The sequence below is a fragment of the Sparus aurata genome, chromosome 19 (assembly GCF_900880675.1).
Source record: "Sparus aurata chromosome 19, fSpaAur1.1, whole genome shotgun sequence".
Taxonomy (NCBI): domain Eukaryota; kingdom Metazoa; phylum Chordata; class Actinopteri; order Spariformes; family Sparidae; genus Sparus; species Sparus aurata.
The window spans coordinates 23,925,516-23,950,962 of NC_044205.1; the positions used below are offsets into that span (position 1 = coordinate 23,925,516).

At 42.1% G+C, this 25,447-nt stretch overlaps 1 protein-coding gene across 1 annotated transcript in view; it reads right to left on the reverse strand.

The window, feature by feature from the left end:
* The window catches only part of tmtopsb (teleost multiple tissue opsin b), a 38,211-nt gene extending 13,102 nt beyond the window's left edge, over positions 1–25,109 (reverse strand). Inside the window, exons 1-2 of the mRNA XM_030397713.1 lie at positions 24,348–25,109; positions 13,662–13,990 (exon numbers count right to left, since the gene is read on the reverse strand). Of these exons, the coding sequence (XP_030253573.1) occupies positions 13,662–13,990; positions 24,348–24,714 (696 nt within the window). The 5' untranslated portion in view covers positions 24,715–25,109. The remainder of the gene's footprint in view (positions 1–13,661; positions 13,991–24,347) is intronic.
* Between the last annotated feature and the right edge of the window lie 338 nt (positions 25,110–25,447).

The following is a 25,447-nucleotide window of genomic DNA, read 5'->3' on the forward strand; positions in this document are numbered from 1 at the left end:
GTACTTTATATAACCCACTTCAAAAAACACTAACTATCCCTTTAAGATGTTTGTGGCCACTGGATATTTCAAGGAGACTTTTTCAAGCCACTGTCGTGTCCACAGCGATTTCTGATGGTGAGTCGATAATCTTCAGCTGTGTTTGTCACAACAAACCTTGGGAAATCTTCAGCTATGTGTATGGCAACCAAAGGAAAAACAATTATGTCTCAATTAAGCACAGCAATGTCGCAAGAAAACACTTAACCACAAGAGTCTTGTTGCAACAGATCCTCGGTTTGCAGAAAAGTACTTTGCTAACATTGATTCTGCCGTCTGAGTTGGAGCTCGAGGTTGTGGCGTTGGCTGATGTCTCGCCTCCTTTTCCTCGTTTCTCATTTGATTCATAAGTACATTAATAAATAAAAAGCACATATTTACTCCCACACTCCATGTCCAAGCTTCAAATATTGGTGTAATTGTTATGGAGGTTCTGAAGTCCCTAAATTGGTTTTCAGGACAGCCGTACATTTTCCAGACCTGTATTACAAAAAAGCCCTTAATGCAACAACAAAAGTGAAAAGGTGACAGCGAGTTCAAAGCGGTTTCACGTCTCTGCAAGTTGATTTTCATTCTCACAATGAAATGAATTTAAACCAAAAGACTTTTAGCTGCTGGAAAGAAACCTGAAGGAAGGAAATTAATCTGCATGGCCCAAAATATCTCCCGAGAGCAAGAGAGGAGCTTGAATGTGCTGATGTTAAGGCAGCCAGCTCTTCCATCAGGTCTCAATCTTTGAGCTTTCAAAGTTTGAACAATGATCTGCTGAACTAAATCATCCCGTCCGTGTTCCTCCGAGCAGACTGCGCCACTCTCAATCCTGGTGACAGCTGCTGCGTCAGCTGTCAAGGATGTCAGACGAATATTTCAGGCATCGGCATCAACTACCTGGAGTCACTCTTAATGGCAGAGCACAGAGAGAATGTGGCAAAAAGTATAATATCTTACAACGTGTGACAGTTTCAGGTCAATAACGGGCCAGCCGCTGCTCCATCTTGTCTGGCTGGTTTGCCAAAAGATCAGCACCGAGAGCTAAAAGGTCTACGAAGGAGCAGAAAGCAGTCGGGGCTGTTTGTGATGCACACGCGTCTCTACAAAGTGTGAAAAACCTTCAGAGCAAATACGATAAAGGTCAGTTTGTTAAATAAATAGTTTGACATTTTGGGAGGAAGACTCGTTTTGCTTTCTTGCCGAGAATAAGATGAGAAGCTCGATACCGCTCTCGTATCTGCATGCTAACTATAAAGCTGGAGACAGCGGGCGATTAGATTAGCTTATCGTAGCTCGACGCAAAGACATTTTCACTTTTTTGGCGCCGGTACGGATTAAACAAACATGTTTTTTTATGATCTTTAGAGGAGCCGCTTTCCTTACCCTGATTGTTTGACTTTTGAATTCTGCTCAGCTTTATTTAAAAAAAAAAAAAACGCTGGAAGGGATTTTTAATATTTAATAGCTCAACAATCCAACAGTAATCACTGTTACCTAGAGAGCTTGGCCAGGAACACACGTCTCTCCTCCCCCTGTTCATGCAGTAAAATAGAAAAAATAAGCTCTCTGGTATCCCGTCCACTTTATCCAATCAGGACAAGTAACTAAAGAGGCGCTCCTGTCTGCTCATGAACCTGCAGAGAGCAGAAACTACCCACTGAGCAAAAAAACATATCCAAAAGACGTCAAATCTTTTCAACTTCAGTTACAGACGTCTAAAGAACTTTTTCTGCTATAAAATCCAAGTTTTTATGACGGCCAGGTTTTACTTCATGCAGCAAAAACTCCAGGCCGGATGTGAAGTCAGAGCCTCAACCTCATTAGCCTGCATGAGGCATGCAGTTTACTGGTAGAGCTATATATTTTGGTACACAAACCTGAAGTCAGGTTCCTTGTTAGCACTGGGAATAAATCTGATTGCCAGATAAGCGCTTTTGCTTTGACAGTCAGTACGTTTACATGCACATCTAAGTCGGATTACAGCCATAGTTCGAGTATGCTACTCAATCAGACAGGGTTCGTACGGGTGCTTGAAATCCTTGAAAGTGCTTGAATTTCAATGTTGTGTTTTCAAGGTCTGAAAAGTGCTTGGATTTTAGTTTAAGTGCTTGACATTATAACTCTGTGTCTTTTACAAAATTGGGATCAGACTGGATAATTAATTTCTGAAGTTTTTGCTATTATAGAATATAATTTTAGATGTTTACAGCATAATACAATGTACATAATTGTGATAAAAAGTGAAGAAAAAAATCACAAGTATATATATTCCTTTAGATACGTATTTTACCCCAGCAGTAAGGTGCTGGAAAATCTTAAAAATGACCCTTAAAAGTGCTTGAAAAGTGCTTGAATTTGACCTTGAAAAATGTGTACGAACCCTGATCAGAGTAACTTGCAACTGCAATTGTCCGAATATACATGCCAGTGAGAAAATCTGATTATTGGCCGAAGCATGTCATACCCCGGTACGATAGGTGGCGCTGTACGCATTTAAACTAGTGGTAACAGAGCAACCTCCGGCTGACCTCTTTACGTCACCAGCAACAACAAACTGCCTCGGCATTTGAGAAAGATGGCGTACGAAGAGCGAGACGAAGCTACATCTTTGTACATTTCGTACATCATGATAATTTTGTGATAATCACACAAACTAGATGCACAATGGCGCTCTTTCTTTTGGTTATTTTGGAGGAAAGACGCTGCCGTCGCCGTCCTTCTACTTACGGCTCACGGCCCCGGGAAAGAAATCTCGCTCCTGCACAGAACGCGAAAATCCGATCCGTATACGTATACATACAGGAGTAATGCGACTATCAATCAAATAATCTGGGTGTTTTAATTCGACTATGAGAAATCTGATCCGGTCCGATTTTAGTCAGACTAAGGTGTATACATGCATCTTAAAAATCCGATCCTAGTCAGACTAACCCAGTAATTCAGTTTTCTTGAGTGTCATGTAAACGCACTGAATAAATCCTACGGGGTCGTCTTTCTGGTCAGCTCTCGTTACTCAGCTCACGCTATAAATTTAACTCCTGCTACAGAGTTTGTAACTGTACTCTCCACTGTCTGACTACGTATTGATGAAAAAGGCCAAAGTAATGTAATGTAACACCAGTAACCCAGACCTACGAGTTATCCTAATGCTGTTATCATCAAACTAATGTAATTTAAGATGTACTTACGTGCATATTTTGTAAAACTTTAGTATGGTTGCCCACTTCTACCAAGGGCAAATGTCTTATTCAGCCTTCATGTACAGTTATTCTAAACAAAAGGCCTGCAGAGGTGGAAAGTCCTTGGCGGGATTATTCATCACACTGAAGGGAAGGACAACAGAGACAAAATGTGTACGTTGCTGTGCAGAAGCAGAGGCTGAAAGTCCTTCCTGAATCTTATTGAACAAACAGACGGAGGAGCCCCAGAGCTGCCCAGGAGACTCGAGACACGGTAAAGATTATAGACGTTTATTAAACCCAAGCTGCTGTTGAGGAGAAGTTTTTGCGGTGCATCAACATCAATAGAAACTGAATGTTGGCAGCATAAAAATCTTCACTTTCTTTCACTTTATACATAACTTAACATGTTTTTATGGACTCTGCCACTTTGTCCACCTGAGAGAGAAAAAGATGGCATAAAGTAGCTGTTGTTGCTGAAGTCAGCGATAAACCAAGATTGGTGTAAACCGGAGGGACGGGCAGAGATAGGAGTGAAAGTCCCAGGGTGAGGTACGGTGTCAATATAAACGCAATGGTGTTGTCAGAAAAGCATACCTTCACAGATTTTAGCTGCGTCTAAGCCCCTCAGGTGATGTAAAAGTAACATTAAACGTGGCGTCCGGAGACGGCTGCTCGGAGCTTGATTGGATTGAGCGGAACTTGCACGGCGAGTCTGCCAAGTTTTGGATTTGTTGAAGCGCTCGGGGCTTTAGAAAGAGCCGCGCTTTGAATCTCTTTATTTCATTAGCTTTTTGCAAATGTGTGAGACTGTTTATCATTCACTCGTAGCAACGTAGCATTTAAAGCTAGCTAGGTTGAAGCCAGCAGTCTTAGTCTAGAGTCTTTACACCTTTATCACCAACATATCTGTATTTAGGATGTATATTTTTTATTTTTTTATTTAAAAATCTTTTGAAATTACACTATAGAAATGCTATAATGGAGCATTTGAGACACTAGCCCTTTTTAAACAGCGTCTCCACATAATCTCCGGAGCGGTGGTTCGACAATTCTCAGCCGATGGTGATTCACACAGAGCGAAGCATCTCCGCCTTCACGTGTGTAATTCACACAGAAAGGGGCGTGACGGTACACGTCATGTTGATGACGTCAGTGTTTCCCAGGTGTTCCCCTTGTCAATCCAAACCCGCGGACAGTTTATAATCATATGGATGCTGTTATAATGTGTTGTGATTGAGATCCTGACCCACCAAACATCTCGAAAAAGTTACGTTTTTCGCGCTAAATTACATAATTACATAATCACCACCAGTAAACTGGACTGCCTGACTCCCTCAGTCGCGGGGGCGGAGGCTGTTTTCTGGGGGAAAGTTTCCCTGAAGTCTCGGTCGGGAGGGCTGACGGTCACGGTGATTTATTTTCATCACAAACACTCGGTGAGTTAAAGTTTTTGCCCGGTGACAGACGCTGTTTTTCGAGGAGAAATGTGACGGCAGGACAGGCGGGAGAACGGACGCTGCTCCACGTATATCTGGGGTATTTTTTTGCCAAAGACAGTTACAGTTACTACATTACTTTTGTTCGGCCCTGTAACGTTGCTTTGTGGGACATGTCTCTGTATTTAGTTGAGTGAAGGACCTGTGCAGTTATCAGACTAGTCAGACCGACACGTCCCCGCCTCCGGATTATCCGTTCACACCGGGAGGGCTCATCAATACTGCGGCCCTGATACTACCTCCAGAGGCGGATCAGCGCCGGAGCGAAATTAACCCCCTCTCCGCATCTGAAACTTTCACACAGGAGAATTGGTGCAGGATCCCCGCATGCAAACGGCAGTGTGAAAGAGGCTAGTGTTGCTGTTGTATTACAAGCACTGCTGCACATTACAATCACTTACAAAAACAAGCCATTAGTCTCAAACCGTGATATGAAACAAATCACATCATTCAGACGGAGAAATGCGGCAAGATTATTTGTTAATAACAATAAAAACGACTATGAGTACCAAATAAAATCAAATAAAGCTCACAGTAAGAGGGAAAAACTGCTGAAGCCTGAGAAATCTTGCCCCTCCACTATGTTTCTTGTTCTTGTACAGTGTCAGGTTTCAACATACAGTATACACACACACACACACACACACACACACAAGAGATTAAATCACATCCTGCAAAACTCTGGGAATGAGTTTCAATGTGTGTGTGTTTGGCCTGCGAATGAGAAAAACGCATGCTGTGTAAGCAGGGGGATTATCCTCCTCCCAGGTAACCTTACACCTGGTCTGCTGAGACACACACTAACACACACACACACGCACGCAGCCGAGCAGAATTAAACACACTCCCCCCTGCTGATGCCGATCTTGATCACCTTGAGCGTTTTCCTCTTGTCTTTTCTTCCCAAGAAACACATTTTACATTAATTAACCGTTTTGCCAAACGATCTTCACACACCGACAGATTAGAAAATCATCACATCACAACAAACCCGCGGAAACAATTAGGACTGTTTCCTGCTCATTAAACTGGAGTTGTTATCGGTGTGATTCTCGTTTTCAGATTCTGGCAACATGTTGTTTTAATGAGTTGAGTCGATTATCAGCTGGGTGATTTTGGATGATATAATAACAACCTGAAGTGTTTTTTGCAGATGTGCTGTGACTTTTTCATGTCGTGCAATGACTAAAGCTCTATGAAAGCTGCGAATGACGAAGCTAAACGCGTGAGACAAAGGCAGTTATCTGTCTGCCTTCAGGCTCGCTGACGACTCTGCAAAAATGTTGCTTTATCAACCGAGAAAATCAGCTTTCCCAACCTTTAAACCTCTGTGTCATTAGTACGTGACACCAGAACTGCATTAATATCTGTTTATTCTCAGCAGCTCAGCAGTTCGTTTGATGCGGCCAAGAGAAATGTCACTGAACTGGTTTACAATCTAGTAAATCAATGGACTACAGTAAGAGTTTCAGTTTATACCTTTATATCTTAGCTGATATGGCTACAAAGTTAGCAAAGAATTCCCCATTAGCAATGTGTTTGTTGTGTTTTTTTGACCAACAGACAAACATCTTGAGTTTGTTTTGTGTGTTTTCTAGGTTTTTCTGGTGTTTTCTTGTTCTCCTCACAAGTTCATTCTTCCTTCCACACCTGTCTTTTATCTGTTTAAGACTTTTCTTCAGTCATTGTCGAGTCATCTGATGAGTTTCTGTGATTCCTGCTGTCGTTGGTTCCCGTTCTCACTGTCCTGCTGCGTTTCCCTGTTCCTGCCTTGTTTGCCTCTTCCATCCGTGTTTCCTTGTTCCAGTCGTGTTTTCCTGATCCTGCCTTTGTCCCCTAATAAACTACATCCATTGATATTTCTGCGTGCCGCCTTGTACATTTGCTTCCACCTTCTCCACTCTCATCATGAGAGACGCTTTGGAATTGAAGGTCGGGTTGGGCGCCATCCAAATGTCTCAGTATCCGACGAATCGTTGAGTAACGGCTTATGATTGACAGAAGTGGGAAGTCACCACCACTTCAGTAGTTTAAGTTTATAGTTTGGAACTCAACTTTTTTCTTTTACTCCCTTTGTTGGAACTTTCTACAACATGTTGAAAATAGGCGTGTTACTTTAGTTGAAGACACTTGTTGGGAACTGTTTATTGCTTCTATTTTGTGTCATTGCAGGCCGCCTTCCAAACATCAAGAGACTCAGTTTATTAATGTATCTGACACATGGCAGACGTAAAAGACGTAACGAGATGGAAGCAGACGGCCTGCAGCCCCTTATTTCCTCACTTTGTTGCTGCTTTACGATCCCAAAATGTCGTTCTGGGAATTTGTCGCTCGGACAAATCGTACTGATTCTACATTCAAGTCTGAAAGTCTTTTAATTATATTAATATGACGTGAGGTTCAGTTGGCTTTGCACAGAAATGGCTGGTAGAACTGTCCTTCAGAGGGATACTGTTTACTATGAGTACATTTCAGAGTTTGTATTACTTTTACTGATAATGTATCCATCTATCTTGTCAGAATTAAACCAAATAGTGTTTATTAAGGGAATTATTTTACTTTCAGGTCAGTATGGCATTATAACGAGTATTCTCCTGTCCATCAAGTCCACAGAAAACACACTCAGGCTAAACACTCATCAGCCTCAACCTTGAATACTAATAAAAAGGAAAGTGAGGCTGTTGTGACTTGGTGTCAACAATATCAAACTGAGGGGAAAATAAGTGTCTGGCTTCCTGCCTGATAAGGAAAAAAAAAATCACAGCCATGACTCTTCCACGGTCGTCTCCTCTCTCAACCATCCCCTTCTCTGTTTACTCCTCTATCTCGTCTTCTCTACGCCTACAGGGATCCATCAACATACAGTACATGCCACCGTCTTAATCCGACGCTGACAGGGAAGCAGGATGCTGAGAGACTTCTCACTACATCTGGCTCTGTTTTCTTCACTTTAATTAATTCCGAACGCGTCATCGGCTAAATAACTGAAGTCTGAAGAGCGACTTTCTCTCCCTCCCTGTTCCTCTTCCGCTGATCTAAAAGGCGTTTAATGACAAATTACAGCAGATGTGAATTCATCAAATGAACAAACGCGCCCATCACAAATGAGAAAATTGCCCAAATTAACTTCAGGTGTCTGGTTTGATCGCTGATGAGAAATGGCGTTGTGCATAAGAACTTTCACTTATCGTGTTCCACACTGCAGGAAGTGACCGTTCTGTTAACTTAAATCACAGATTTTTGAGCGAAGCCGACGCTTTGTTCTCTTTAATAATCTTTGTTGGATCGCATGAATGTCTTCCAGGAAGTCCCTGACAGATTTCTTTCCCTTGAAGTGGTTGGAAGATGATTAGACTGTGACCCAAAACCATCTGACGTCAAACTGTCTAAACCACGCAGTGCTGTTAATAGCTCATACAAGAGTTTGTCACTACGACTGTTTTCAGAAACATGTTATAGAAGATTGCTTCACTGCAACGGAGAAAAGATCGTGAAATGGAATTGGTCGCCATATTCTTCCTGAACACGGAGGCTGAAAAAAGTCTGATCAAACTGTAAAACAGTGGTGATCTGATATGAACCATCATCCTGTTCTTCGTCTCTCTAAATGATATTGTTTGTTAGCAGCTGGCCGCTTTACTGATGTCCTGTTTCAAAACCGAGGCTCTAATTTCCCATTTCCTCGAGTTGGGAACACGTTTTTCCGACTTTGGTGTGTTCATGTGCTTCTTGTGGGAATGTAGGAGCAACATGGACGACAACAATTTGCATTTTATCACTCAGAGGGTTTAAACAACACCTTGACAGCTGTTTCCAGGATTCTAGCGACAAGAACAAGCAAAGGAAATGATACAGTGACTGTATAAAACTTGACTTTGGTAAAAGTTTCTTATAACGCAGTCTTTACTTTTATCAACCGTGTTTAAGCCTCCTATGATCTCAAACTCTGCAACGTTTCCTAGTTTCTCCGATTATCCAGACAGCACATAATTGGTCTGGTGAGGTGCAGTGCATTATGGGTGTTGTAGGCCCAACAGAAAACCGCAGCCCTTTTTCTGTTTTCTTTCTTTTCTGTTTCCAAAGATATGTCTCTCTACTGCCCAGTTTTATTCAGGGCCATCTCTCCATCGGTGAGATTCTCAGCAGTTCACGTGTTCACAACGGCATTGCTGACACGTTGATGTCCAGCAGGTTCAACATCGTTTTGTTGAGCATAATAAAGCTACACAAGGGGAGGATTTTGCTCCTGACCAATCTCGATGATGAGTGACGCAGCAGATTTGACAAAATGTCTCTTTCCTTTAAAACTTTACATAAGACACAGGACAGGACATCTGAAAATCTCCTCTCCACCTCACTGACGAGGATGTTGTACAGTGCCAGAACCAGGTTATGATATCTAAAAAGGTCGAAAGGGTGTGTGAGGAATTACAGGAGAATCGCGACCCCGGGAGGAAATCAGGAGAGGGCAATGAAAAATGGGTCAGCAAATACGGAGAGGAGAAAAGGAAGAAGTCCTCCAACCATTTGTGTAATCTTCTTTTTCCATTTTGCGACACTGAGGGCATTTCAATCTACCTCACACTTTCTTTTCTTTTAAGTCAGGTCAAATGAATCTAATTAAAAACGACATGAGTTGAGCGAAGAATCTTTCAAAGCCAAAGAAAATAACAGAACACACTGAAATAAAATCACGCGTAAACACACAGACCTCAAGATAAAATCCCTGAAAAATTTAAAACAAACATAACGAGAGTCCGTTAAGCAGCAGCAGTTTATTTTGGAGCAAAAGCCAAAGAAACAAGCAGCGTCTTGAGCTGTTCGATCGAACGACTCATTATTTTCAACATATTCGTCACTGTTTAATCGAGAAACTGCTTTCTGTGTGACGACAGGATGCGGAGACCCAGAGAGGCGCCGGCACATGAACCAGCAAATGGGGTGGCAAATTAAATTCTGGTGCCAACAGCATGAACCCGTCAACATCCAGGTCTCACGGAGATTCATGGCTGTGAACAAACACATTTAACCAGGGGAAGACACACAACGCGCAACCAAACACTCAGGAGAGCCTTAATTCTTAGATACACTCTGTTTGCATGTAGATCCACCAAAAAAAAAACCCCAAAAAGATAATTTATCATCAGGCAAAAACAAGAAGCTACACTTTCAGAATAACAAGGACTTAAGACTGAAGTCGTACATACACAAACACACACATTATTGTGTGATGCATGAGTTGTTATCCTTGTTTTTACTGTTTTATGTAACTTTGTTTGTCAGTACGCATCATGACAATTATAATTATAATGATCCGTATGTATATAAACAAGTAAATACATCTTCGTACTGTTGTTCTCGCAGGCTTTTGAGCTCTGCGTGGGAGTGTCCTTACAGAGTCGTTAAGGACACGTGTGATTCGTTGACTCAACCGGCCTTCATGTGGGTTGCTAAGGTTAGGTGAGTCCAGAATATTCACACCTGGGCTCACCTAAGGACTCTGAAACTCAGAGCTCACCCGTGTCCTTAATGACTCTGTAAGGACACTCCCACACAGACTCTAAAAGACAGCAACTCCCCTACAGTTACATGCACCACTTTAAAAACGTTATTATTGATTATTTTCCTGTGTAATAGGGGAATAAGAATCACTCAGGTGTACCCAACGATATATGAAAGGGCTGTAGCCGTGAGTAATGGCTGTGCCTCGTGACACAATAGCTTGCGAGAGGACATTGCCGATGTGCAATTTCGGCTAGAGAGAGTTTTTCCGAGGACCGTACTTATTTCTTGGCCCGTGATGATGGACGCTCATCAAGCGGGTCATCATCTCATTGTGTGCAGAGAAGCACTTCTTGGCCTCTCGCTTGAAATCAGACCACTTTTTTTTTTTTTTAACCTCCTCCAAAGCTCGGGGCTCTGACCTCAAATATTCTGGCACTTTCTGACATTTCACCTGCTCCATTTCGCTGCTAAAGCCAGAACATAAAGACTCCAGCTAATAATAGTCCTTTTCGTCTGTCAGTTCGATCAATCATTAACTTAAAGTTCGCACTTACTGCGTCTCTGCTTCTAACGTTTCTCCTCAACACGAAGCTAAATTCTGGCCCCTTTTATATGCAAAACAGGTAATTGGGGGTGTGTTTAAAGCCATTTACAGTAAATCCTGGGGACGGCCAGACAGATCGTGCTCGGGTTTGTGCGTTAAATTCCAGGATGTTTGAGATGCATGAAGAAAAGACGTGCGGGAACATACGTACGTACACCAGATATATACACAGAGTTTCATACATTTGGCTGCAGGTATTTAAAAATGTTACCTGACACACTATGAAGACACACACTCAGTCACACAAGGCTAAATGCAGAGTTTCTCTCCCCTGTGATTAGCTGACGGTGGGTGTGGAAGGTCTGTAGCCGCGAGGTATAATGAAGCTCCTCGGTGGAGTTTAAATGAAGACAGTTGTCTGTAATCCCGTCATTAACACCAGCCGGTGAGACAAAACCTGCTGCTCTTGCCTCCCGCTGCGTAATACCTGCTATTTTCAGCTTGCACTGTGTAGGTTCAGGGAACACAAGATAAAGATCCTCACTGACGAAAACCGAAAAAGCAAACTGACCTGAAAGGACAACACAGTTTCATATTGTTTTACTTTGTTTACATGTGGCGGACCCTGCCATATTTTTTAGCTTCAAACAGTGTTCTGGTACCTTATTGTCCTCTGAGAGCAGCTTGTTTATTCAGTTAAGATAAGATGAAGCATTTATGAGTTTGTATTATTACCTCATTAATATTATAAATATTAAAATACAATTCCGAGTTTGAATTTATGCTCCAAAAATACGCTTTTATAATATTGATGAGGTAATAATGAAAATTGTGACTTGCTACCGACCAGATCAATGTTGTGTGAGTGGATGCACATTTTTTTAATCAGTTTATTTTTTATCTTTATTCTACCTATTAATCACAGTCCACCGGCCGTTACATTGATGTTTTCTTCTTTCCTTTCAGTATTTTCAACAAAGATGAAACCGAATAATTCAGACGTCAGATGTGTTTTTTTGTATTTGAAACAGTTCTGACCCCAAAAAAAGAATTATTACATGATTTAAAGTCCACGGTACTGCTGATTTCTTATATTCTCATTTAGCTGTTTTCCCAGCGGTGTCTGTGTGCCTTTTCATCCGTCAGTCTGTTTGAACCACCGAACAGTGTTTTGCTCTACATGTACAAGACAATTTAAAAAGTTAGAGCCTCGACCATCTGACTGCCAGATCAAGCTGATGTGGCAGGTAATCCCAAACTTTTTAAAAGTGGTGTACTCAAACTTGAAATCTTCGCACACAGCCTACAAAACCTTGACGTATAAATTTGAGTTTAAGATGGAAAAACATGCAGGAGAAAGCCGACAGCTGGAACAGGCAAACTCAACAGATGACTCGGCAAAGTGTGAACGAGTGACTGGACTTAAATACAAACTGAACTAACTGAGGGGATGATGTGCAGGTGGAGGGAGGCGGAGAAACACGGGCACGGGTAATGAACGGAAAAACACTTTTGGAACAGGGACGGAGCTGATGAAGGAGATCAGTGCAGGTGTGGAGCAGCAGAACACTTGAAAACACACAAAACAAGCGCACAGTGAAACTGAAATGACAGTTTCCTGTTTTGCCGCGATCTCCAGTCGTCTGCAACAGATTCGCGGGTCACGGTTCGTCTTTATTCCACTTCAGCTCGGTGACGTTTGGCCAACAGAAATATTGACGCACTGTGTTTGGAAGCGAAGAAGCTGTTTCGTTACCATGTCGAATACGTGTTCACGCTAAAATGTAGCCTCGCTCTCATGAACTAAGGTCGCATTTTAAAATCAGGCTTGAAGCAAAAAAATATCAATAAAGCGAAGTTCAGCAGGTACAGAACAAGTTCACAGAACTAAATCTATATCGCTGCTTTTTATAATTTAGTCATCAGTCTCACTCGCTGACTTCCAGCCACCTGTTCTGAACAAGAATTTTGGCATTTTTTTTGTACTTGCTGGATCTCACAGCAGGCTGCACTGACTCCTCAACCGAGCTCAGTTCAGCTTTCTGTCCACTTTCTCTCCTTCTTCTTCAAACAGAAGCTTGATCCAGTCAATGTTTGAGGCAGGTGAGAGGAGAAACAAAGAGGGAAATCAAACCTGAACCAAAACGTACACTATTGATTGGGCAACATGTGAAGCCACGCCTTCAACTACAAACATCTCTCAATCTTTCACCTCTCAATCCCTTCAGCTCTCGTTTAAGTGCCGTCATTAAAGTTTAAAAAGCTCCTCATTCGCCCAAAATGAAGATTTCTTAGGACTACGTGACGGAGGCGGACACGGTATCTTTACCGGTTCAGCAGCAATTTGCCAGGATTTGTATTCCAGCCGTCATCCAGATATTCAATCGTGTCTTAACCGCTCTTGTTCCCACTTCCCGCTGCACTGACGTGTAAATTACATTCAGCAAATAATAAAACAAATCTCCTTGTGTCCGTTTGGCCTCTCGGTGCGTCACCGTCAGCGAGGGAGGGAACAAAGAGAAAAGAATAAATTGGTGTTGGCAGCTTTAATAAACGACTTTGTCGAGATGTCAAACCTGATCGGAGAGTTTCTCAGATCAGCTGATGCCGGGCTTCATCTCTCAGCTGCTTTGAAATGTATGAATTCATATTCTCCCCCCCCCCCCCCCTCGCTTGTCAACATCCCTGATTGAACATTCATACTAGCTGGAGGTTTTTCATACAGTAGTGGATCTGTTATCCGGTGGATCTAGTGTCTCAGATAAGGAAGCGTGATGCCGCCGGTGTGCGCTCGAAGCGTGTGTTAATACACTTTCTCTCTGCTCTCTCGTCTCAAATCTATCTTTCTCTGCCTTTAAACTATCTCATAACAGAGCCCGCATTCTGTTCCCCGCGTCGCCTCACCTGTCTGATGGTGTACAGCAGCTTGCCGTAGGAGTAGAGAATGACACAGAAAGGCAGCACCAGGCAGAAGGTGAACAGGCAGACGACGTAGGAGATATTGTTCGGCGTCTGGCTCTTCCAGTCCACCGAGCAGGTGGTGCCGGGACCCTCGGGCCCGTATCTGCTCCAGCCCAGCAGCGGAGGTAAGGTCCAGGCCACAGAGTAGAGCCAGGAGAAGCAGATCCCTCCCAGCACGGGGCGGTACTCCCTGCCGTCGGCGACGTTGGGCGCCATCATGGTGCAGTAACGCTCGTAGGAGAGGACGGCGAGGGAGATCATGGAGACGAGGCCTGAGGGGGAAGCACAGACATGTGGTCGGTAACAAACGAAACGTGGCAGTAAATGTGCCGTAATATCCCGTAAATCGAATCAACACTTGAGCTTTTAGGAGCCGTTTGTCCCCAAAAACAGAAGCATCTGTGTTCTCTTTCACTGGGTTGATGGTGATCGAGCTGCTTTTACATCCACAGTGAAGTCAATTTTCTGCTTGTTGGTTTGTCACTGAAGTTGTTTTTAATTTGGACGGCAGCGGCGTTCACCAGCTGACGGTCGTGAATTCCACAAAGGGACTTCCTGCTATTCCCTCTGGACCTTCTTCTTGTAACAACACCGAATAAGCACAATTTCTTTCAACTCCTGCACGTGTGTGTTTGCTTCAGACAATCTTTTTCTCCACGTTTGCTTTTTTCCTCATTTTCTCTGCATTATGTGTCCATTTGGTTTAAAAAAAAAGAACAGAAAAGCAAACCACACAGCAGCCGTCACTAAATATGTTTTATAAACTGGTATTTGTGGACAACAGAAACAATTTGTCAAGCAAAAAAACGGAAGTATTTTAAGGGACAAGGTTCTTAAATGTGAAAATTTGCTTTCTTAATAATAAATTCATTCGATATGTTCAGATGAATCAGTGGTGGAAATAATCAAACTTGCAGCCTGCTATTTGCAGTTTTCGGCTTTTTTTTAAATTAGGTTTTGGTGAAAAATGCGAATGATAATACAGTAGATTAACTTAATCATGAAATCAATCATACACAGTTTTTCTTTCGCGGGGCTCAGCTGATCAGAGCCTCTGGAAGAAGAGAGTCGTGTCTCATCTAGAGCTGTTTAAGAGGACAGTTTGGAGATTACGTTTAAACTTCTGGGATTCAAAAGGATATTTATCTTCACTCCTGTTTATCAACCTGACTGCAGCAGCGTCACATTTACTTCTTTTAACTCATTTTGTTTGCATTCTAGTGCATATAGTATTTAAATAATGCAAACTAAACATCAGTTTTCACCAAAATTGGTTGAAAAACTGGTATTTGTGGCCGACTGACGTGTTTTTCACTTTACCCGATCTACGGACGTGTAAAAGTTTCTCTCAGCATCTGGATGCATCATCACCTGAGAGGTGACTCCTGTTGTAGCTCTAATGAAGTGAGAAACTGGAAAAAGTGCACTAGTTTTTATACAAAATAAAGAATTCTCTGTTCATTTTCCTCAGTCAGACTTTGTAAAAGTAAGTCGAGTGGATCAAACGGTGAGCCTCCGCAACGAGATTCTGTATCCTTGCTGTAGATCCGTTTTTATCCTCACACCCTTGGCAGTCTGCGGCTGACAGCCTGTTTGAAACATCGAGTCCAACACGCACAGAGTCCCTGATTTGCATTGAAGGGGAGTCCACATGCGGCTCTTCCTCGACGTGTTAATAGCTTAATCGATGACTGTGTCCTGTTGCAGTGAATTGTTGCTGAGGTGACTCAGTCTAAAAATCAGGGCTAATCAGCACGAACGACCTAAAGTGCTGCTTCAGGGGCACTTTACCTCTGAGATGCATAGGGACAGAGACTTTGATTAGGGGACAATCACAGCACTTCCATGTATAGCGATGGTTTCTGATTGGCCGACTTGGGTGTGGCGGTGCAGGTAAGGGGGCTGGGGGCGGCCGTGGGCGCACGATGGGTCGAGGGGCAACTACAAAGATGTCTTGAGAATCACGGAAATTATATTGTGTATGTGCGTCGGCGTAACCGGTGCGTGTTTGCAGGTAGATGAAGAGGGTGTAAGAGCCTCTCCGTTCATTACCGATGCACGCTGGTGAGACTCCGCAGGTCCACCCGGAGTCAAACAGATGCTTCATGAGCATACTGTGGGAAAATAATACAACGTCAGATCACGTGGGAGTTTTCATTATGCTGACTTTTAAAGAAATACTGAAGAAAAACAAGACAGCCGAGTCAATAAATGTCCTTATGAGCAGATGTTTAAACTCCTTCGATTAATGCATTTTTGATACAACCACCAGAGGTCAACAAATTTCAAATCCTGTGCTGTAGTTTCAAATGCACAATATATAATATACAATATATATTGTGTGGACATTAGGGATGGGGTACCGGACATATTACATCAATTCTACCGAGTACCAATATATTAAACGGTGCTTACGGTATCTTGTAGCGCAACTTTACAGTATAGAAACAGAAAGAAAGTTCAATACAAAGCTGATCGAGGCAACACGTCTAACCTGAGGACACAGTAATCTGAGATTTACAGTAGAGGTTTACTTTTTTTTAATTTAGATTGAGATGATGCAATATCCTTGTGTTATTTCGACAATCACTTAACGCAACGTGTTTATTGGTTGCACCTTAATTATGTGCTGGCGCCCCAACACACTTAAAAAGTTAGACTACCAATGTCAAATATATTTCTTATTGTTCTGAAATAACGAGCTCTTTCTTAGCGTAATTGTCGACTTGTGATCACCACATTAGTGATCTCGACGCAACAATCCCCGTTTCCGCACCATTGTGTAATCGCCGTGTTGTCAACAAACCGCTGATGGCTTTTTGATTGAACATCTGCAGGAGGAGCAAACAAAATACGCGCCGAAATTACCGGAGGATTATACAATCACGGATAAATAACTCTTGTGGATTGTTTAACAGGGGCGCTCTGCAGCTTCTCCTCACAGCGGCTGATTTTCCATTCATTCCCTGTAATGATTGCACAGTCGTCTCTCTGAGCCTGGTGGGGATGCGGGGACACGTATTAGTCCCCTAACGTTGGCTTTGATTCAAACGTCGCCCACTTTGATTCTCCACCATGCATTTCAATGTCTCTTTCACCTGAGGCCGGATTCCTCGTCAGCCAACTTCTTAGCGGCGCTGAATGGATTTACGGTGACCAAATGTCCAAAGTCTGAGTCAGCGCAGGAGCTAATCGCCTGTCCTTGTCCCCTGCTGTTCCATCTCATCCCACTCTTTCCCCTCCAACTCTTTCTTTCTGCCTTTCTAAATCTGAACGACCCTCTTCCTCTTTCTTCCTCTCACTCTGTAACTTTCTACCTCTCTTATCTTTCTTGTTTCAGATCCAACTGCAGGAACTCTTGTACCACATCAGGCCATTTCTTTAAGTATTATCTAAAGGCTGCACAGCATATGAAGAGTACATTCAACATACAAGAAACCAGGATAACTTCTTCTTTTTTCGCTTGAAACCTCACGACGTTATGGGATTAGTGAAACCTGATTTTTCCTCAGCTGGATTCGTCCTGGAGGAGTTCAAGTTCTTTGTTTGTCACAGGTGCCATCAGTCATCTTGTCAATTAAACGCTGCGGCTCTCGCACACCGGCTCCAAAAATACTTTCAGATGATTACATTTTAACAGTTTCAAATAACGCTAATATGCTTAAATTTCTTGATTCAATCGGGCTTCATCTTGACTGTTTTCTGAGCGTTTTCTTACCAGTTGACTTGTCGGCAAAAAAAAGGTGGCAATTAACATTTCTACGTGTCATAAGTACCATACCGACCTTTCTACAACACCTGTCATGTCACCTTCACATTACATGGATTTAAGGGGGATGATGGTGGATCAAGCCAGCGACCACAGTTCGAGACTGCGTTCCAACTTTTTTAATAAAATGTGAAGCAAGTGGGTGTTTTTTAAGGACACCTCAGGACAGTTTCCACACATGTTCCAGGCGTCCAAACCGGGTGTACTTAACAAAACCTTGTTTATTTTAAGACAAAACATAATCTTCTCCGGACCCTAACCAAGTGGTTTTTGTGCCTAAACCTAACCAGACCATAAGAACAGTGTCATCACACCCTAACATAGAAAACTAAACTTAAAAAAACATGAAGTTTGAACACATCTGTGGTTTACAGACGCGCTGCCAACATTTATTCTGGCATCTGGGTTGTTAAACTCCAGTCTAAATGTCATAACCTGATTTCTCCTTCCTGCTTCTATTTATGCCGCTTCTAAAAGAGCGCACGAATACAAAAACGACTGAAACTAAAACCTCTGTCTGGTTCTCAGATATTACATAACTGTTACTCTCAGTCATCCTGCTGCTGAGAGAGAAAGTGAGAGGAGGGAAGACTCCTCTGTGACTTCATGAGGAAAGATCTTATTCCAGTGACCTGATGAGGCTTGATTACAATCTCCCCTAACAGTCTCCGACCGCACGGTACAGTAGCTCTGATGCAGTCTGGGTAATTTGCAGCGGGGCGGATGATGCTTCATTAGGGAATTAACAAACGAACTGGATTCTGTCTCGAAGGCAGACGGTGAAACGAGACGTCTCAGTTGTGTTTTCGCGTCAGTCCTGTCAACCTGAGAGATTCATTTGTGTTTTATGAGGCCTGTAAGTGACACAGGTATCTCTGCACAGACTGACTGAACAGAGTGATGTGTATTCATGAGCAGATATTGGTAAGTAACTACTGGAAGTAATGGATTACATTTACTTCTGTTGCTGTGTTTGAGTAGCTTTTTCTACAGCAATGCTTTCTATGGAGAATTTCTGATATAGCAGGGTATCTCCAGCGGCCTCAGAGGGTATGAAAAAGTCATAAAAATTAAAAATTCATTCATAAAAGTTTCAAATATTTAACACACAGAAAGTGACGTAATTTGTTTTATTGTTTTGTATGTGACTGCCGGCTATCAGGTGACTTTACACGCATAACCTAAAAAGTCTGATGAAATATATTAAAAAACACGTTAAAATAATAATCACAAAAGAACGGTAATATTTTTGGCAGCAGGGGGCGACAAAAAATACTGTAAAATAACAGATACTAATTTGTAAAAACACAGTAATGTTCTGCAAATAAAATACAGTTTTAAGATTTTTTTCAATGTTTGATTTAGGATATGTATAATAATGATTAAATTATCTTTAAATATAGTCAAACACTGTTATAAAACAAACAACCGGGCTTAAAATGACAGGACGGTGCTGCTTATATTGGATTTTAATATATAATTTCAAGGGAATAACTATATAATTTGAGGATGATTTGTGAATTTCATAAATACAGGGGAAAATGGCAAAATTGCCAAAATCAAAAAGAGAAATAAACAGGAAGAAAATAATATTTCTCCAAGTTTTTTATTGGAAGTTTTTACGTTACACTCAGAAAATGTTTGATGCTTGTTTCTTGCAATTTTATGAGTTAATATTCCATTTTCTCTTATATGTGTGTTTTTTCCTCCAATCCAAGGTTTTAGTTTACTCTTCAATCTTTTTTAATTCTGTTATCTTTTTGAATCCATCTGCCTTGATATACCATTAAAGAAGAACGTGTGTGCAGGAGGCTTTTTTCAACGAGCCGATCATCTCATCGTGGATTCTGATTTTAGCATATGCATGAATAAACTTAAATTAATAAATCCTTATTAATGGGTTAATCCGTCTATTTCACGCTGCTTATCCTGATCCAGGTCATGTTAATTTAATTAACTATCATTCGAAATGACGTCAGAAACTGCTGGAAAAATTTGATGTCATAAAAATAGGTAATTTTTTTCTATTTCCTTTTTTTTTTTTTTTAACAAACGTTAAGTCATTATTGATGTCGCCCTCAGCACAGCTGGGAACACTTCTCATCGTGTCGTTGTATAAAAGTCTCAATCAGACGCTGCTGAACAAGACAAATGTACTTTATGCACTTAACCGCCTTTCTCATTATTCCACTTATCAACAAAGGCACACTGGGAAGCCAACATTTCCCGAGCAACTGCATAATTTTAATGCACTTAATACAAAGATACTGTAGCTAAATATCCACTCTGAAGAAGGGATGCAGTTCGAGCTAAATCTTGTCCTCGGGCAGCAATTTTTTCCACTTCAGACTCATTTGAACTCTGCAGAGTTCAAACCTACGACTGCATGTATCCGCATCACACTTCCACACAAGGTGACTTTTTCCATTCACTCAGGACTCAACAAACTAACAACCGTCAAGATTACTTTTCTGTTGAGCGACAAATCAATTAATCGAAGGTCAAACTGGCAACAACAAGTGTTTTATCCATCAAAAAACGTCCTCATTTCACGTCATCCTTCTACAAAGGAGGCCCTGAGTTCACAGCCATTTGATTGACAGCTCATTTTAGCAGAAAGGAGCATCTATGCCCGCCCTAGAGCCCACAACAGCCAATGAGTAATCGTGCAGACATGTGACCCACTCTCTCTTCTTTCTCCTCTGTGTGAGCCACCTACTCGCCAGCCACCAGCTGATTGATGCATCATGTAGCCAATCAGATTTCAAGTCCAGTAGTATATAGTTTATATCAGTTTTTTAAGCCCTAAATCTGGAAAATATGCAAGTTTATGTAGTTTTATGTGTTTTGGACCTTTGAATAGGTTGTTTTTACACCTCAGCACTTGTTTTTGACTATTATATAAGCACAAAGTTAATGTAAATAAGGAAATAAAGAACTAAAATCAGTTTTGTCCCTGTCACTGTAATATTTTTCTATACTATATTAATTACTTTAAACACCTGTACAGCTTTCCATCCGCCAGAATACAATGTGAGTTAACCTGAAGCTCCACTGTAGGTTATTTCTGGGCATTTTCTACCCTGAGGCTCCGATTTCTTCCAGTTTTTTCACCATCTTGATCGATTCTGACCAAACTGTCATCAATCATTAACACCTCGCATAAATCTTTGATGCTAGGGTGCCCATCTCTGCACTCCATACTTTTAGAAAAAAAGCTAACGACCAACCCAGCCACACAATTACATCTCTAAAGCATCTCACTCAGGTCTCTTTCAGCAGTGAGCCTTTGATCCGCTCACGTACAGTTTGGATGCTGTTGGTTACTGCTTGTTTATTCTACAGCTAACTTCTAACAAGCACCAGTAGAGAAACACTGTGCAAAATTCATCACAGAAGATTTTCAGGTTGTGGGAAAACTTCCAATCAGATTTATAAATTGGCCGTGTATCATTACGGAGTGACTGTTGTTTCTTCTTTGGAAAGTTTGTTGGTTTGTATTGGAGAGCTGTTGACCCTGTCAGTAGCTGTATAGTGGAGTTTTGGGGGGATTTAGTCAGAATCCTTCATCTTGATGGGGAGAAAATGAGAAAATAAGAACAAAGTCCAGGTCAAATGGTCTGGACTCCAGAGAGAAAACAAATTAAATCAATGAAGATGAAACATTCTTGCAAGTCCAGACTCCATAGAGGAAACAACTGATTTAAGAGCAACACCGCCTTACTATAAGTCCAGAGTCCATAGAGAAAACAACAAATTTAAGAGCAATAACAACTCACTGCAAGTCCACACTCCATAGAGGAAACAGCTGATTTAAGAGCACCAACGCCATGCTGTAAGTCCAGAGTCCATAGAGAAAATAACAAATTTAAGAGCAATAACAACTCACTGCAAGTCCAGGCTCCATAGAGGAAACAATTGATTTAAGAACACCTTACTCACTGCACTTTATTGTAAGTACTGACTCCAGTGAGAAAGCAGGTGATTTGCAAATCAGCGCATGTCCAAACCCCAGAGAGAAAATAAAAACCTAAGGAGCCACAACATCTTACTGTAACTCCAGACTCCATAGAGAAAACAAGGGATTTAAGAGGAACAACCACTCAGTCAAAGTCCAAACTCTAAGGGGAAACTACTGAATTAGAAGCAACAATAAAAACTCCTTCTTGCATTTTCTGTCAACAGCATCTTACATCTTAATGCACTTTACTATGAGTCCTGAATCTAGGGAGTAAATAACTGATTAAGAGCAACACCACCTGCATGCCAGACCAGACTTCATAGAGAAAACAACTGCTTTAAGAAAAACATAAACTCAGCGCATGTCCAGACTCCAAAGCAAAAACAAACAACTTAAGAGCCACAACATCTTACTGTAAGTCAACTACAACACAGCGCAAGTCGAAACTCTAGAGGGAGACAACTGATTTTAGAATGATTGCAATGACATCTTGCTGCAAGTCCAGACTCCACAGACAAAAACACCTCATTTCAAAGCACCAACAATGACACCAAACTGCAAGTCCAGGCTCCAGAGAAAAAAGTAACCGATTTAAGAGCAAACAACACCTCAGTTCAAGTCCAGACTCCAGAGAGAAAATAAACAACTTAGGAGCTACAACATCGTACTGTAAGTCCAGACTCCATAGAGAAAACAACTGATTTAAGAGCAACACCACCTCAGTTAAAGCCCAAAAAGCTCTAGAGGGAAAGCAAAAGCTTTAAGAGCAACAACGCTGCTCCAGTGGGCAGTAAAAGTAATAGAGCGAGATGATGAAGAGGTGTTTGGTAACATCTGTCCTTAAGTCTGTTTCCGACTGATATATTTACTTATATCTGCGGTAATTCACAGAGGTACGAAGAGAGAAAGCATCTAAATTCAGAGAGAGCAAGAGGAGCAGGAATTCCCCTCAATCATCATCTCTCTCCTCTGGTTTTTCTTCACACCAGTGGCTCGAAAATCATGACCCCAGTCACCGAGAAAAGGGTGACATTAGTGATTCAAGTGATCGTGCTGAAGCTGAAAGGTCACATGTTTGATCCAGCACTGGTGAAGAGCTCTTGTAAACAGACGTAACCTCTAAGGATCAAGATAAGAGCCTATAACAAGAGCAGATTCATTATGTAATACAATCAGAAATGCTTTTTCCGTGTTTTTTAGAGTTCATCTCTCCTGCATCCTCCCTCCAAAGTTACCTCTGGGACCGTATCTGAATTATGACACATCACACTGTCATATTATTTATGTCCCCCAAAGGAAATTCAGTTCGCGAGCTTATAGCACAGCTGAACGTTATCGGCGGTCAACAGCACGTTACCTTCACCACTTAATAGGGTTTTAATTAACTGCAGAATGGCAGAAGAAATCAGGATCTTAATCATATGATTTGAGTGAGGTCTATGATTTTCTTGAAAGCTGTTAAAGCGAGAAAATGTGGTTAAAATCAGGTAAAGGAGAGTAAATCGGACATAAAGGAGTCTGCGATGCTGCTAATCCTGAAAAACCCTAAATTTTGTCTATTTTCATCACATAAATTTTGGCGCTAATAAAATCTTTTTGGGTCATTTTTGCACTTTCCCCTAGATTTAAAATTAATATGATGAGAAAAGAAGGCAATGTCTGAAATTACACTCAGAGAAGGTGGTAGAAGAAGTGTTATAATCCGTATTTTTTCTTTTTCTTTTTTTAACTGTTAGCGGTGGAAATAAGCAAAGAAGTTTGGGATTTAAATGTGAAATTTGGCTGATTACCTAAGCTCCAGACTTCATAGAGAAAACAACTAATTCAAGAGCAACAACACCTGACTATACCTTACTATCAGTCCAGACTCCAGAGAGAAAATAACCGATTTAAGTGCAACTTTTAACTACAACCAGACTCCAGAGAGAAAATAACCGATTTAAGTGTGACTTTTAACTACAACCAGACTCCAGAGAGAAAATAACCGATTTAAGAGCGACTCCTAACTACAACCAGACTCCAGAGAGAAAACAACCAATTTAAGAGGAACTCCCAACTACAACCAGACTCCAGAGAGAAAATAACCAATTTAAGCGCAACTCCTGACTACAACCAGACTCCAGAGAGAAAACAACCAATTTAAGAGGAACTCCCAACTACAACCAGACTCCAGAGAGAAAATAACCAATTTAAGCGCAACTCCTGACTACAACCAGACTCCAGAGAGAAAACAACCGATTTAAGAACAACTCCCAATTACAACCAGACTCCATAGAGAAAATGACCGATTTAAGAATAACACTTCACTGCAAGTCCAGACTCTAGCAAGAAAACAACTGTAACAACTGTTTTAAGAGCAACAACACTTGACTAAAAGCTCAGACTCGATGGAGAAAAAAGTCAATTTAAAAGCAACATCACCTTACTACATTTTACTGCACAATTCCAGACTCAAGAGAGAAAATAACCGATTGAAGGGGACACAACACTTCTCAAGAGGGCAGTAAAAGTGGGATGGATGATGAAGCTGTGAGTGAAGGAGAGGAGACGTCTGTACTCGAGTCTATTTCAGGATTGATCAACACTCACTAAATGTAATCGATTTTCATGTTTAAATTCCTACTCAAGGATGAGCAGCTGATGAAATGCAGCAGATTTTTGCTGCTGGGGCCGTTTTTGCACAAACGCGCATGATCACACTGACAAGAGGACAGACTGGATACAATATTCTCACTTTCAGCCACATTTTAAAGTCAATATGTCAAGAAAATCATAAATTAATAGGTGGTGAATGATCAATGATCAGAATAAGCAGGCAGATTAAATTTAAAGAGGTGTTCCTCTAGGTCGGCAGCTCACCGGTGACACATAGATAGAATAAAAAAAATCATCAGCTCACCTAAACACGCGTTAACGAACCCGTACCAGACGCACCCAGCGCGCCCGATCAGCCACCGCCCCTGGGTGCTGGCCGCGAAGCTGAACGGGGTGCCCAGCACGCTGACCAGCAGGTCGCTGGCAGAGATGCTCACCAGCAGGAGGTTCATGGGCGTGCGCAGAGCCCGGTACCTGCAGAACAGCGCGAGCACCAGGAAGTTACTGAGGAACCCGAAGGTGCCGATGAAGCCGAGGCACACCGCCACCACCAGGTGCCCCCTCGGGCTCAGGGTCTGAGGAGGGAGAGAGCCGGACACCTCTTCGTACGTCGCCGCTGTGCCTCCCTCGGGACAGTGCGCGCAGCTCAGGCTCACGTTGCACACGATCATACCGGGCTGAGTCGCGAAGTTTGCACCGGCCCGAAGTTTGCACCGACCATCCGGTCTCGGTGCTTCTCATCCGGTCAGCCCATCTGGAGGAGCGAGGGGGGCACGGGGGAGCGCGCTGTGGCACCGCGAGCGCATTGGTGAAGAAGAAGAAAGAAAGAAAGAAAGAAAGACAAGTAAAGAAAGATGTCTGAGATGGCTTTACAGTCCCAGAGAGCTGCCTGGAGAGTGAATGAGGATTCACACAGCAGATGCCGGGGTCGCGTTAGATCCGCCCCCCTTCTCGCCGTGCGCTCCCGGTCCGGAGAGGTGCGCTCCTTTTCGGCTTAGCGCGAAGTGCGACTGAGCTTTTATCACCCACAGCGCCTTTTAACGCGCTGGGGGACACAAACCCTCAACATGAGGAGGTGTGTGAGTGTGTGTGAGCACGCATGTGTAACAACCTCAAGCCCACCATCAGGCCAGCGAAGAAAGTATTGCATAACAAAGATGCCTGTGGCGGAAAGGGAAGTTAATATCACACCTCTGTCTTCATGATTCACTTGTTTTGGTCGAGATAGAATATTTCAACTGAGCCCAGTGACTTAAAGGCTGTGACAGGTGCGTGGTGTAGCAACCACACCTTACTACACCTCACTGTAAGTCCAGACTCCATAAAGAAAACAACTGATTTAAGAGTAACAACACCTCACTGTAAGTCCAGACTTCAGAGGAGAAAACAAGACATTTCTGTGCA